Source organism: Bombus flavifrons, chromosome 15 (genome assembly GCF_040668555.2).
Source record: "Bombus flavifrons isolate JBK064 chromosome 15, iyBomFlav1_principal, whole genome shotgun sequence".
Taxonomy (NCBI): domain Eukaryota; kingdom Metazoa; phylum Arthropoda; class Insecta; order Hymenoptera; family Apidae; genus Bombus; species Bombus flavifrons.
The window spans coordinates 11,380,000-11,396,107 of NC_138456.1; the positions used below are offsets into that span (position 1 = coordinate 11,380,000).

The following is a 16,108-nucleotide window of genomic DNA, read 5'->3' on the forward strand; positions in this document are numbered from 1 at the left end:
TTGCATGCGTCCCTGTCAGCGCCACGTGCATTTGTTTACAGTTGACTATCCGACTCGTTGAACGGATTTTATTTCTTTGAAGTAAAATTCCTTTGAAAACTAGGTGAATATTTAACGTCGTTTCAACTTAACAGTCGTTGAGGAATATTTGTGCGTTATAATAATAAAAAAAATATTTCAACCATTTTATTGGAAACAAAGTTTCCCATCAAAATGTAATTAAGAAATTTTCTGAAGGAGAAAACTGTATGTCTGTGGTAAATATATAGATATCGACAAGTGTATTCGTATAAAATTTTTGTTTATTTCGTAGATAGAAGAAGAACAAGGTTCTTTAAATGCCATAATAATTATCAATTCCAACGCAATTAATACCAGAAAGCTAGAACTAAAATTTTCAAAGCAAGTTCGATTTTCGACAAAGTTCCGTAACTATGTAGATTTTAACGAAACATACGAAACAGTTCGAAGCTTCTTTTATCGTCATAATCGACAAATGTTCTTCGATCATTCGTAAGTTAACGCGAGATTAAACAGAGAAGAAGAAAAGCTTGGTTTTCCGTTTCCGATGTAAATTTCCTCGGATCTGGAGAACCTCTATTTCCAGCAACGTAACTTTAGAATTCATAGCGAAGAACGTAACGAAGGAGCCCCTCGATTACGCGAGAAACGGAACACTTTCAAAGCGAAACGTTTCACAACTGACCGCAAATAAAACCCGTGTCATCGTGGTTGCTTTTCGAATCTATAATCAAATGCCAAAGTACGATCTTTCGTACTTTACACCATGATGTGTCTACTTCTCAAATTTTTCAGAATCGAATATTCCAGTTTCAAGTAGGTAACTAGTACGAAACGCGCACGTATCAAACCAGATTAAACCGTGGAATGTGAAAAGTTCGATTTTCTTTCGTATTCAACGATATCGGACGAATCACCGACGATGACCTAACGTTATCCTATAGTACGACCATCGACGTTGCCGCGGAAGCCTCGAAAGATCGCGAACAACGCTAACATATTGTATAACCAAGTTTCAGTTTGACGTATTCTGTATTTTTAAATTTCACTTTTAAATCGTCATTTAAACCATGAAAATCATATTAAACTAGATCTATCAGATATTACACAGAGTACTATATTCCGTATCTTTAAATTCTCATAATTGCATAAAAATTCCATCAAATATCACCCATTAAGTGTTATAAAGGATATTATTCTTCGTACGTTTGAACGGATTTTTGTATCTTTAATGTCACAGTTGCATACAAGTCCGAGGTCTAGTCATCGACGCGTACGGATGTCAGTCGCTACACGGGTGTCCTTCGAGAACACGATGCAGCCGCGACTGACCCGCAAGCTGGACCCAATTGCACGCATCGCCTTCTCTCTCGTCGTCTCTTTCACCGGAGCAAAACCGTTCGGGGAAGAATGCGGATGAGAAAGTGTGTAAGTACGTGCGTCGGTCACGCGTTAGCCGGATCGATGTCCAGTGTGTACGCGTGCAAACCGCGAGAAAAAGAAGGCAAAATGACAGAGGAAAAAGAAACACGAAAGAGGCGAAGTGAGAAAAGGAAAAAACGGAAGATGAACGTACACGCATGGACGAGATAGGGCGGAAAACCGCATCATGCGGTTAAGAGTGTCTGCCGTCGAATTTCTTCGAGCGGTCGGGATAGAAGTTCATTCACTGTGCGTTTCGCTCTTCGCCTTTAGCGACCAATCTTTCACAACGAATATTAGCTTTTCTGGTTGGTGAGAAACCGTGTGCAAAGCAGAAGATTAAAATTTCGATGAAGACTAAGAGAGAGATGCGTCGTTTGGCTTCGTCGCGTGGTAATCTACCAATTAATAATTAAACTACGACCACAGTCGATTACATGGGAAGAAGATTATTCAACTTTTACTAAATAACGAAACAACGACAACGATTTTGTCAACGAGTGGGAAAAATTCAACAACAAACGTAATATTTGGAAAGATTACTCGATTCTATGAAAATTTTATAAAAATACATTGGCTCGAAATTTTTCTCAAGTTTCGCTAGGAACGTTCCGAGCGACCCGATAATTTGAAGACTCAATTATTGTTATTGTGTTGGAACCAGAGTCCCACGAGTATCCCAAGCTATACGAGTATATCTCAAAGAATGGAGCTCTACTCCCGAGCTTGCAATTACGAGAGGGTGACAAGCAGGATAAATTGCACCATCGCCTTCTAATCGGTTCACTCGACTAAGGTACTAAAGGCACCATCTTGACTTTTCTCACCGTAAGAAAGTTTATTCTTAGGTTCTTTATTGCGCCGAAATAGGTTACTTTCGACCCGAAGAAAAATTAAATTTAAAACAAAACTTCACCCAAGCCTAACACCCACATCCATCCGATAGAACTCTCTCAACCATAAAGAAATTTATTTCCGAAACTTTTTTTACGCCAATAGTATAATTAGTAATTTTCTTTATTTTCGAACCAAACCTGATCTTAAACATAATACGATTCAACCGATTTCAAATCTAGCCGATTTAGCGTGCACATAATTTGCAAATAAACTTTAGCAGAAATATTTATACATATAAAATAACCGCAAAATTTCTTCCGAAAATATATTTTAATCGACAAGTTAAACTTCTAACGATCTGAAATCTTTGCTCGCGTCAGTCAAGCAAAAGTATACGTCAATTACGGTATCGTATCGTTCCTTGGCCATATATTTACTCTCTGAGGTATTCGATATTTCGAAAATTCTGTACGTTAAACGTATGTCACGTCAACTTGTTCGAAATCGGAGTATTGAATTCGCTTAGGGGTATGTATTTTTTCGAGGTCCGGTTTTAGCTGGGAATATTCTTTACGGGGTAATTTGAGGTGTCTACGGCGTGCAACTGTACCAAAGCATTTTTGCTACGCCCTTCGGACGTTCCAGGATGCTTGGAACACGGTGTTGAGGAGTTGTAACAGGTGTTCGAATATCGCGAGAGGTTTAAGAGAGCTTAAGATATTCATCTTCGATATAACGTTCACGTACGTTTAAAATTCACGAAAGATCGTCGTTTAACTCGTTCTTGCGTAACTATACTTTTACTCTGTCGCGCTATTAAATCGTTAACTTGTTCGACTCGATTAGTATTTATGGCAATTAAATTTATAATTTGTTTTATATAAAATAAAGATCTATAATTTGAGGGACGAATGTAGTTGATCGAGCGAATATGCGTCGACACGATTGTAGAATGTTCGATTGAAAATTGATTTAAAAAAACCCGAATAACAACGAATCGTTTTTTTTATTTCGTCGTCGCGATCAGATAACATTTCGGATAATAGCGTTTCGAGTGCACTCAGTTAGCTTTGTTGCAACTAATTTCAAGTACGATTGCAGTTGGAACGAGCGTTACGCGATATAGTGGATTCTGTCTTTGAACAGTTGCAATAATAGAAGCGTTTGGCCCTCGATCAAATCCGGCAATTTCTTTCATCTTCGCGCTGTCGCGTTTTTGCTAATAAAAAATTAATACTTGTCGTCCTACTGTGACAGAGAAATAAATAAGGAAAAATCCTATTACGAAGAAACGGATAAACGAAACATCGTCTAAAATTAAGAGAAGGAAAAGGTAAGTGACTAGAAGATGAATCATCGAGGATCATTGATAATTCCTCTTTTACTAGTGCCTTAAAATCGTAACGGTGCCCACACGTGATCGTTTTACTTTCTAAGTACTAGAAGAGGGTTAAACGTGACGTTATACACAGACGTGAGTTACAGCGTGACTCACTGTCTCTGTGAGATAGCACGATGCTCACGAAAACGCGACACAACCTTTGGAACGAAGCTCTGTAACACGTTCAACGGGACATTCAGAACTCGTCCCAACCTAAAAGTACAGTTCGAGAAAACGATCTAACGAGGCCGTAAATTAAAATATTAAGTGGTAACGCTGATTTATATAGCCACTTATATAGCGTCTTGTAGAAACGTCTTCTTGAATCTCGAGATGTAAATGTCATTTGTAAATTAACATTTCTCGATAACATGATTTCTTTTTACTAAGATATATTACATTCTACTCTTTTTTTTTTTCTATTTTCTATTCTTTATAACGATCGATAGGCGACACCGTACAATCCTGAACTCGTCTCTTTTCCAACAACAATGGAAACAATTTATCAAAAAAATTTATCAAACAACTATTACACAATTTGTAATAATTTAAACTAGCGTTACAATGTACTACGTTCGCTATATTATTTTATTCCAAAGTAAAAATATATTATATTTTAGCGTAGGTTTTACTTCGAATTAATTACTCTACATTTCTCTGTAATTACAACAACTTTTTCCTGCAATTGCGTCCGAGATATTTAGCATAATTGAGTCCCGATTCGTTTAATCAACGCGAAATAATCAGAGCGATTGAAAAATACAAAATACCTTATTTTACGCTTTTTCCTAACTACTATCTCGCTTTACGATCACGATATACAAACATTTTATTTTACATTTCCGAAATTACTATTTCAAGCAGCGAAAGCTTAGAGACTTGAACGCTTGGCAAATCGTATGACCTCATCGTACATCGATTCCACTAACTGTACACCATCGGTCTAGCGACTAATTGGGTCTACCTAATGCGAACACCGTACGCCAAGTTTATTTACTAGGATCGTTATCAGAGTAAAGAAAGACAGCCTTTCGGACGCAAACGAGCCTATCGATAGAACGATTTTCGATCTTTAGGAGATTCGTTCGCGGATAATTTCGAAGATCGCTTTGCGAGTCGTTAATAATACTCGTAAGTGATAAGAATAGCACAGACCGACGATCGTTTTGCTAACATTTCTGAGCAAGAATAGACTTGCTTCTTGGGTAGCGTTATTTCTTCCGTGGTCATGCGTTTACGGCAACAAGGGTACGCGTTTATAGCTTTACTTAATTCAACGAACCGCTATGGGGATGAGAAAAGAGAGCGAAAGTTTGCGTCGACGCTTCTCGAATAACAAGAAGCTGAATTACCTAAATGTCGCAGCAAGCAAATTATCGACGACTGCGCGACTGTGTATAAATGTTCGTTGAGATCGAAACACGATTATACGCCACGCTGACCGTATAAAATCATCTAGCCGTATTAGAAAAAATTTTATTTTTTCTTTACAATACAGAATTCGAAGATATACAGGGTGGTTGGTAACTGGTGGTACAAACGGAAAGGGGGTGATTCTACGCGAAAAAAGAAGTCGAAAATATAGAATAAAATTTTTTTTTTTTTTTTTTTAATTTTTCCATCGAGACAACGATCTACAGCGAGATCCGTTATAACGAGACGTGATACAATGCACGCGTACCGAGCGAAAATTCAAAGTCGATTTTCTCGAAAACAAAGCCTCGAACGAAAAATTTTTATTTTATATTTTCGACTTTTTTTTCGCGTAAAATCACCCCCTTTTCGCTTATACCACCAGTTACCAACTACCCTGTACTTCTTACGCTTCGAAACGCTATAAGCATAGAACTTTCAAATTTTTATCTCAGATAATAATCACGAACTCGTAAGTTGAATTAAATCGAACCTCTTTCGTCGGTATCTCTATCGGTGTATCCATTTATTTTTATAATACTACGTTCACAGAAACGCATGATACATTGATAATTCTAGCGTAAAAAATTTTCCTATTTTTCGATGGTGTTATTCCATTTATCTTCGACAAACTACGTTAAAAGATGCGCTCAAAAAATATTCGATTTCAACGTTAAGAATCTTTTCTAGAATATAATAACGACCGATACTCTCTTATCGATACGTTGACTGTCATTCCTTACTCTATTCTCTTTATACACGATCAATCGTACATCAGATTAAATAGATAACACCATCGATAAATATAGCGGATATACTTTTGTTTGGAAAAAATCACGTCTTACCTATGTTCAATTTGTCCTCATGATGGTCAGGAACCGGCTCGTCCAAGTTACTGACGTCCAGGTCGTGAATGGCCTTGGTCAACTCGTAACAGATCTCCGCGTATTCCTCGATGACAACCTCCTCCCCGACGTCAATCGTCTCCTCCTCGATGGTCATCTCTATGTCGCTTCCGTCCTCGAAATAGCCACTTTCGTGCTCCGGGTTCTTCATGACGTTCATCGATGGATCACAAGTCTTCGATATAACTTTTCACAATTTTTCACACTTTTTCACACAACTTTGCACAATTTTACTCTCGTACTGGTGCTCGCGTGGTCACTGCACGAAGCAAACACAACAGGAACACACAACCAGGAACGGGTCAGCAAACAAATCGTTGCATGATCCGCTTCGATGAATCTCTTCTTGTCCAGATTCTACTCGCGAAGACGATTTTCTTGTCACTGAATCGTAGCGTATGAATACTCTTCGGCGTAATACTACGCGCTGCTGTCACGCTGTCGATAGTTGGCTTCTTCGGTTCAGATTGAACGAAAGTTCGAATCCTTATCCTTCTTCTTTCCTCGAATGAACGTACAAACTCGAATGCCTTCTCTTTTCGCGCACTTCTAACTAAGCTTGGAAGCAAAGTTCCAACTATTACTAGATGCGACGAGACTGCTCGAACAACCTTCTCGGTCTGCTGTCTGACGAAGACTGAATCCTATGCTCCCCAAGAGGTTCAATCGTTGCCTATGATTCTACTGCTCGTAGGTATACCTGCGAGGTAAATGAGGTACAATTAACACAACACTATTTGCGGATTATTTACCCATAATAAATTGCTAACACAGAACACCGAAGATGGACAGTTTTACGAGGGTTCAGGATCCCAGGTATAGAAGCAAATTACTATATTGTTTCATCTTTAAGACAAACGCTCGTTAAGATTAGTCAAAGTAAACATTCGAATTTTAAGATCGAAATCCGGGTCGTCTGCAATAAAGCAGAATTTTGCGCTAATGGCCCTTCATACAGAAATAAAATAATTACGACCAAAGTCTTCAGGTAAGTAGATAACTGTTTCCTTTGTTTAGAAATTTTACTTGCAGCGACCTTTTTCTTTAATTTTTATTCAACATTTTCACCGAGGAAAAACGATCAGAGTGCATTTTTATGAAAACAACGTTAGACGAGAAAGTATACGAGTTTGCAATAACAAATTTTATTTGTAAAAAATTTATATATATATACTATGCTACGTACGACGAATAATCTTTGACGAAAGAATAACTACTTTTCTTTTTATTTCCAAGTATTTTTCCTCGTGGAAGAAGCTCTTGCAAGAATAATCGAATTCCAACGGAACAATCCATCTTCGGATCAATTCTATATATAACGCACGAATGATGATCGAGATAGACACGCGACTAGATTGCACCAGGTCGGCGAATAATGCGCTTTATCTAAGATAAAATTATTTTCAATGCGTCATACCGAGTGTCGCTACGATTTCGCGCTTATCAAATATACCGAAATTCGCGCTGAATAGTTTGCCCCAAAGGTCGAAGCGCGAGGCACGTTATGATATATCGTTGCTCGATCGCGAAAACGACGCGTAACTGGCAAAAATAAAAATGTACTTCCTTAACGCGTTAAGCTAAATCCTGTAAAAATTATCGCTAATTCTATTCTAATTATCCACGAACGAGAAGACGAGTCTATCTATAAAGGAAACAAGCATTATCTCAAATATATCAAACTATAATTTCTTCATATTTTCATACGTATGCTAAATTATCATTCGTTGGATTTTTAATTACTGGATAAATTTTTATTTTTACATTTAATATCCTCTCCCTTTTCGATGCTAATAATATACATATCTAATTTTCCCTCGTATCGATTTCTATATAGCAGTACACTCAATTTTTCTTCTCTATTTAATACTAACAACTAGCCAGATATCACAACGTATACTTTATTTCGAATATTTCATACACTTTTGCGGTATTTAAATTTCTCCAAAATACCAGCTAATAATTAGATATTTATACAGTTACGAAAACCGTCAATATGCAAAAATGTGAAAAGATGGAAAAATATGTAAAACATCGGAAACAAAGTACATATCGCTATCCCCTTTTATTCGACTTCCAATTTCTTTATCTCTATCTCTAAGAATAAGAATTTGCACGAATATTCACAACTTACTAATAACGCGTTCCCCTTTATCTAAACGATTCTCATTTTAATCGTACTCCTATGATTAACGCAACATTGCCAAAAAATCGAACGTTTCATACGTTTGGAGAAGGAAGCTTCCGTTTGCTCGACATCGAAACTCGTACAACCTATCGTGTTTTTCACGTGTCATCCGTTCAACGTAAGGTAAGAATTGGCCGATAGCGTTTTCTCGGAGATCCTTCGGTATCAGCCAGAAACGACCGGATACCCCACTGAGAAATCGAACGCTCGACATCCGGATGCACGGATGTAATACGGTCATCGTTATCGTAATCGTACGTTTAATCGATGAGACACGACCGATCGATCGACACGTCCCGTGTTACGAATTGAAAGTTCGAAAGCGAGATTGACATTGAAACGAACGTTTAAGATCGCAAGAGAGAAAAACGGTTTGTTATATAAAAAAGAATAGTAAGATGGCTTGATCAATGACTAGTAGATTTTCTTCGAAGTGAAATTGTAGCAAGATGTTGAAAGCAAGTGTAAGAGAAAGTAATCTTGAAATACTAATTTAACCGTGGAAGATAGTTTGGTAGCATAAAATTTATTTATACTTTAACATTGGTTAAAACGGCAAATTGTAGAACGCTGATTAAAATACGTAGATATTTACGATCTGTACGACGTACAAAAACTGAAAGTTTGAAAGCGAAATTAAAATCAAGTCTAAGGAGAACCCATGTTAAGAAATATTTAATTATCGAAAAACAGTAATTCTTGTTCGTCAAAGTACTGAGTCATAGAATTGTTTAACGTAGCCTAAACTTATCTTAATTTCTAATTTACTATAGGAAAACTACCTGAGTGTGCAGATTTTAAAATTTTCAAAACTTAATATTCCAAGGATCGACAATAAAAGGATTGCAATAAAAATCCCATGTATTGCCGTGTAAGAAAATACATGTACATGTTAAGTACTTTTAACTAGAATTTTTAATGGCTTATTTTCGGCAGTTGTTTCGGTAATACTTTCTACAAACACAGCACCAACGTTGTACCTTTCCTTTAACAAGTACCCCCAAGGTAATAAACGCGATAATACAAATCTGGGTAATTCCCGTCCTAGCCATTGTACCGAGTACCCGATTTGAACTACCTGAGACAATACCTAACATACGAAGAAACAGTTATTTAGCTGAATAGAAGAAACACGAATGCTACGATGAAAAACGTATTCGCGACATACGTCTACTGGCGCGTTTTTCAAATATTTATCGTATCGACGATAACACCGACGATATTTGGTGCTAGAATATTAAAAGAAAAATACGTAGAACGAAATATGGAAAAATATAGAATTGTTGCCATGAAAGCTTTTAACACGCAAATAAAACTACTGCTAACGGTAAAATAAGAAATTCACGTCTGACGTAATTGTACCAATATTATAAAGTAAATATGTAAAATTATTGCTATGGAATCTCCTTAATATAGAACTACCGATATTAACAAATAACATTTTAATTTTTTATTCCGATGATTAATGCTAATGGTCATTAGTGCTATCACAGTGTGTAAGATTTCTGCAGTTTCCTGCAATACGAAAACTCTAGTGTTCATCTATCAAAAGCCGGATTTAACGAGACAAGCAGAATGACAGACTCTACTTCGAAACATCGTTCACTTTTCCTGATAATGATTCCGCGGTAATTTACTTAAATTACCGTTTTATTAACAGCTATTACATTGCTACAATTAAAATGAAATTTCTCGCTGGATACATTGCTTAACCGTGTAAAATCACGATTCAATCTACCATCGAGAACCTAATAACTCTGTCTGTTAATCATAATTTCGTTCGTAGCTGTTTCATTGTCTTATTAAACCGTATTTCATACGTGTAGTGAACTACTTATTACACTAATGGATTCAAGAAAGTTTAGCACGATATAAGAGTTGGAATTAAATTTTTCCAATCACTAATTGTGAAAACTCTAATTTCACTACTATTCAGTTTCTTCTTGTAAGAATGTTCAAGTTGCGAGCATTCTATTTCATCGTATATACTGTATCTTTCAATATCGTTATTGCATTACCAAAATTTTACATAACAAAATATATTTTATAGAATAAATTAAAAGAATGAAATCTATTTTATATATTTGCATCGTATGTGTATATCTCTAGATTTCTCATAAATTAATAAAAATTCACAATCGAATCGTCGATGTTACGTATTCTACGATTTTTAACGATACTTTTCGAGATAGCGTAATAAGCTCAGGGTTGTAACAGTGATTCTCAAACGTGAAACTATCATAAAATAATAAATAGAAAGAAATGTCGTATCTCACTTATCATCGACGCCGGTTACATCACACCGCGAAATACATATTCCTCGAAATTCACGTGCACCCTATCTTTTGCTCTACCTTGACACGCTAGTTAAACGTGATTTAATCTTTCCGAGTTTTCTCTCTCGAATGAAACATTCTCAAACAATGAATCTCAAACATTTTAAGGCAAAGTTTCAGTAAATTTAGTACATACTGTTTGCTAAAAACAATAGACTGTTTACTAAAAACAAGGCTTGCTACGCGTGATATCACACTCTGTGCAACAGGTTCGAATCGAGAAAAATAAGTAAAAATACCTGGGCAAAACGGCTAAAGAAGACAAAGTCCATTCCCAATGCTAAGATATTGCAAAACAGGTATTAGGTTTATCAGGTCAGATTGACACGTTCACGCCGGCGCGTACCACCGGTGACTCACGCTTCAACGTTCCACCAGACGGTGCGTACCACCAAAAACGTAATTCGTTTGGTAACTAGGAAAAACTGCCATACAGTTGCAAATTTAAGTAATGGAAATTTAACGTATATTAATTTAAAAAAAAAAAAGTAGGATTTATTCTGTTTCATCTCGATATTATAAACGTAACTTATAAAACAAAAATTCGATAGTAAAAGCATAACGATTCAATATTATAAAGTTATTATTAAAGTTACGGCGAGAAACACACATAGCAACGCCGGCGTGAACGTGTTAAATATTTTCTACATAATGATAGAAAGCCATCCGTGAGCATCGTAATTCACTACTAACTAATAGCTGAAGTTACACGTGGCCAATTGTGTTTATATCTACTGACGCGACTGGGCCAAGCATTTTTGTGTGTGGGGGGGAGGGGGGTGAATCTGTATGTGTATATATATATATATAGGTTATGCCATACAATTTTATATAATCATCTAATAAAAAAATTGACGCAATAAAGATATCATTGATCAACTGGTGGTCTCTTACTAAACATCAAATAAATACACTTGAACAAACAGAATTGCCAATAAAACATTAACGAAAGATATAAAAAAGATACATTCACATGCAGTAATTCGGCAATATTTATTTACGAAACACCTACACTTCCAACGAAAAATTTTTACGAACACGTTACTTTATGCGAAACTTTCTTTTACCCAGATTTATATTTACAATAAATGTCTTGTTACGTCTATACAGGGTGGTTGGTAACTGGTGGTACAAGCGGAAAAGGGGTGATTCTACGCGAAAAAAGAAGTCGAAAATATAGAATAAAAATTTTTCGTTCGAAGCTTTGTTTTCGAGAAAATCGACTTTGAATTTTCGCTCGGTACGCGTGCATTGTATCACATCTCGTTATAACGGATCTCGCTGTAGATCGTTGTCTCGATGGAAAAATTAAAAAAAAAAAAAAAAAAAAAATTTGTATTCTATATTTTCGACTTCTTTTTTCGCGTAGAATCACCCCGTTTCCGCTTGTACCACCACTTACCAACCAACCTGTATAAATTCTCAGATTCGTTGGAAATCTTACCGATAGAACGACGGCAAGTAATCGCGTCTCGTTACCAACGCTAATGAAATTTCAAGATATTTCGTATGACTTACATAATTGTACTCGTAAAGCATTTCTAGAAATGTTCAAATACATACGCGAACCGTTTGTACATAGCGATATTTCTTAGCAAACGTTGAAAACTACTGGTCAGAGCGAGCGTCAAAAACAAGCTTCCTATCGGTGAACATTATAAAGTACTATACACAGCGTGCGCTAATTACACGCAAAGTTTAAACCTAACCCGAACCAGTGACCCCGATACACGTATCACGTGTTCCCTGTTCGAACCAGACACCCTGTAACAACGTATTAATATAACTGCCATTGCTCGATTGAACAGTGTATCACGCGAGTATTGGGTTAACCGTAACCGTATTATTCGCGTAGTCGGATACCACGGCCAAACAATCGGTAACTAACCTGCTTACGCGCTCGGATGTACCGTCGTATCCGCTGAAAACCGGTGTACGTCGACTCAATTTTCGCCACTCGGTACAACTTCTTCTCTTCTTTCATTTTTTTCTCTTCCTACCGTCATCGTCATCGCCATAACCTCCCCTCGCTCTCCCGATGACGCAACACGATTCGCCAATGAGGAAAGGGAGGGGGAAGGCATGTCAAATCCGACCGAAAGTAGCGTTTCTTCGCAACGAGGCGCGAAAATCGTATACTAAAGTAATTTCGCTACATGGCTACGAATCGAGATATTATCCAAGTAGTTATCGAGAGAAATGCAATGTTGTATTGAAATTCGTTCATTAAGGGATAAAGACATACAGTGGTAGGGAAAAGTAACTGTGATTCTAAAAAAATTCAGATTTAGTAACAATTTTGGTTCTTTAAGGAGATCGGATAATATCTTAGGAAAATTCATTGTAACAGTAAACGAATTGAAAAACAACGATACGAACGAGTCCGAGAACAAAAAGATTGTTACCACGTGCTATAATGAAACTTCCTCTTTGTATTTCTGAGCGTTAATACTATATTTCATAGCACCTTGGAGGTCCATTTAGAAATCCTAACCTTATTTAAGCATACTTGGTTTGTAGCAGTATTTTAATATAAATGCCGTCGTAAGTTACGATGAAAATACTATCTTAATGCGAAATAAACAAATGAGTATAGTATCTATATCTTAAAAAGCCAAAGAGATATTCGGGGTTTCCTAGAGATATATCTTGCTAGATAATCAACCAAAGGACTCTCGTCCAATAGCCAGTTGTCGACTTCTGAACAGCCACTAAACATGAGTGATATACGGATACTTAAACATTTGTTTATTTTAAATAGATACGTAACACGAAAGGTTTACTGCAAGAAATCAGTTCTAAGAATTTGTGGAGATAGCGATGGGCAGTCGATAGATTCAGTGCTACATTAATCTTCTAAGTTGTCATCTAAACGTGACATAAATAAATTATGTTTTTTATTATTATTATAAAAAAAATTATTATTATAAAGAAAAGGACCCGTTATATAAAATATTGCAATATAAATCATAAGTTACAAATTATTAACAGCAGTAATGAATTTGATAATAAAAAATACAAATCTTTTCCAAATAAACTTTGCATACTATAAATTATTCGATTATTCTATTCGATGAAAAATTACAACATCTTATAGAGGGAAAGTTCATAGTCTGTAACCTATAATTTGTCGACTTACTAATACTATTAAGTGGTAAATTATCGTGCAAGAGAATCCAGGAAATATTTCGCGATACTGTTTCTTTTTATAGACGAAATATCAAATGGCTTGAACGAAAGTTTCAGCGTGGGCCACATAACCCACGCAGCATATTCGTGACGTTTATCAAATAATCTGTATTCCATAATATTACAAAATCGATTACAAAATCGAAAAGATTATTATTTTAAAGAAAAAGCCCTAACGTATAAAATATAGCAATACACCATGATTAATATACTGACAGACGATACGAGGAAGAACTTTACCATTTAGTATTCGAATTATATTCGCGCGTTATATAGTGTACAAAGTATTACGATATAAATAATAATTAATACACCGATTGACGTTATGATCAAGTACCTCACGGGTCACCAACGATCCATGCAATACATTATACGAAATATTTTGATACGGGTCATCGGTGAACCATAGATTACAACATGAAAAGATAAAAAAAAAAAACTCCGGCCAGTTAACGCGGTTAACTACCGTGTATTCGAAAAAGTTCCGACCGACCATGGCGCAATCCCTTTCTCTAGTTATGCAGTCGTGTTCCAATTCCTAAGAGTCGAGTCAGGCAAAAGTGTCAGGCCGAACGAAACGGATCGGCCGTCGTTATCCTACTGACACACTTTAAGTCGCGTACCTTGTACGGAGAGCAGGCCTCGGCCTTGGCCACCTTCGCGAATATCTGCGCGATCTGCTCGAACGTAACGTTGACTCAGGAAGAGACAGCGTGTAGAAAAGTGGATAAATTGATTAGCCGTGACCACTGCTGCCACGTGTTCCGCTGCTCCAATGTTTTCGATAGACACACTACACACACTCACACACCGTGACACTGTCGAGCCTCGCCCGTGTATACAGGGCACACTGGGCTTCGCGTTGGTATTTATTTTTAAATATTTACTGCGCTTCCAAGGCACGTCACAGTATTCCCCTTCATCGATACATGGAAGTTTCCACTAGGTGCAGTACCCGGGTACCTAGCACCACAAGAGCATATGGTTTCACGAGGCGACTGCTGCCTGTCTGGCCAATGTATCGTACGACGTAAAAAGGAACGTTGTACTTGGCGCAGCGTGTCTTTTTCGCGTGTCACGTTCGATACGCGGCCCCGCAATCATGTAATACGCAGACCTCTTGACGTTTTACACCACGCAGTCGATCGCGCGAACCAACAACTGATAGTGTAACTACTATACAGCGTAGAGGTCGTAAGCGTGTAATACGAATATGATTTTGCTTTTCAAAAAGCTTCCAGTCGATATATCTCGTTTCACTTTCACTTGACCGATATGTTACAAGTACGATGGAAAAACGATATTTGACGTACACGAGGTTACGTAGACTACGTACACGTAGATAGTCGTATCTACACACGTAGATAGTCTATCCGTCGGGATCCGTGGTAAACAAAACACGATACGCACCGGCTCAAGTCTGAAAGCCGACTGACGGGCCCCCCACTACGAGACTAGCGAGTCACCCTTCACCGGCGACTAACAGCTGATTTGGAAAACACCGAGATCCGCCCAGTAACGGACCAACCGAACCCGGTTCCCTGCGCAGTTGCGTAATACCAGTTAATCTTATTTCTCCATTTCAACGAAATCGAATTATCTGATTCGTCTCGTACGCAGAGAAATAATGAAAAATAAACTAGAGATTCAGATTTTTAACTCTCGCACATATGCCACGTAAATTGAAGTCACTCGTATGGATAATGTGAGAATATGTTCTTGTTTTCAGAGCGTAGAAAACAAGAGATTAAATCTAAGTGAATTTTAATTCAACAAATACTTATTTTATACGAATGCTAGAAAAAAAGAAGGGTTAAATATTCTATTTTGTTATAAAGTTTCTTAGAAAAGTAAGGTTAGAGAAGGAGGATCGCCTATTGACTTTATTACCAGTTTCTCTTAGTAATTTATTGCTCAAATCGTTGACAGGCTGTTTATTGCAGTAATATTTTTATCGATCAACGTTCCATTTGCGTCGCGATCGTACCAGAATTTTACATGTGAAAATGCGACTTCGTCGAAATTTCGCGTATCGAGGAGAAAATTATACGCCATGAATCGTAAATATCGTATCCCCACCACGACGCGTCTATCCCTGCCACGCGGTTGTTTAAGCGGCTAGATAATGTTGGTTTTCGTATAACGAAGATAAGGAAGGAGCATGGTTGAGGAATATACTAAAAAGAGTTGGAAACATCATGGTAGAGGCATGCGCCTTCAAGGAACACGACATTTATGATTCATGATATGTATATACTATATTATATCGTTAGGAAACATATCGCTCAAGTCTAACTGTGTAATATTTATGATTATATTAATAAACAGATAAACGTATAGCTCGTAATATGTAAGAATATAATTGACACAAATTGCCGTGCAGTTTAAATGCCCGACCTGCATCCAAAGATAAATA

General features: G+C 37.0%; 1 protein-coding gene across 2 annotated transcripts in view; it reads right to left on the reverse strand.

Moving 5' to 3' along the window:
• Positions 1 to 16,108, reverse strand: part of LOC138187412 (ribosomal protein S6 kinase alpha-5) — a 51,432-nt gene that overhangs the window by 32,819 nt on the left and 2,505 nt on the right. The window contains exon 1 of one of the 2 annotated variants that reach the window (XM_069128164.1): positions 5,920 to 6,338. The exons of the other annotated variant lie outside the window; for it this stretch is intronic. Within the exon in view, the coding sequence (XP_068984265.1) occupies positions 5,920 to 6,139 (220 nt within the window). The 5' untranslated portion in view covers positions 6,140 to 6,338. Of the gene's footprint in view, positions 1 to 5,919; positions 6,339 to 16,108 lie in introns of those variants that run through there. 2 annotated transcript variants of the gene reach the window in all.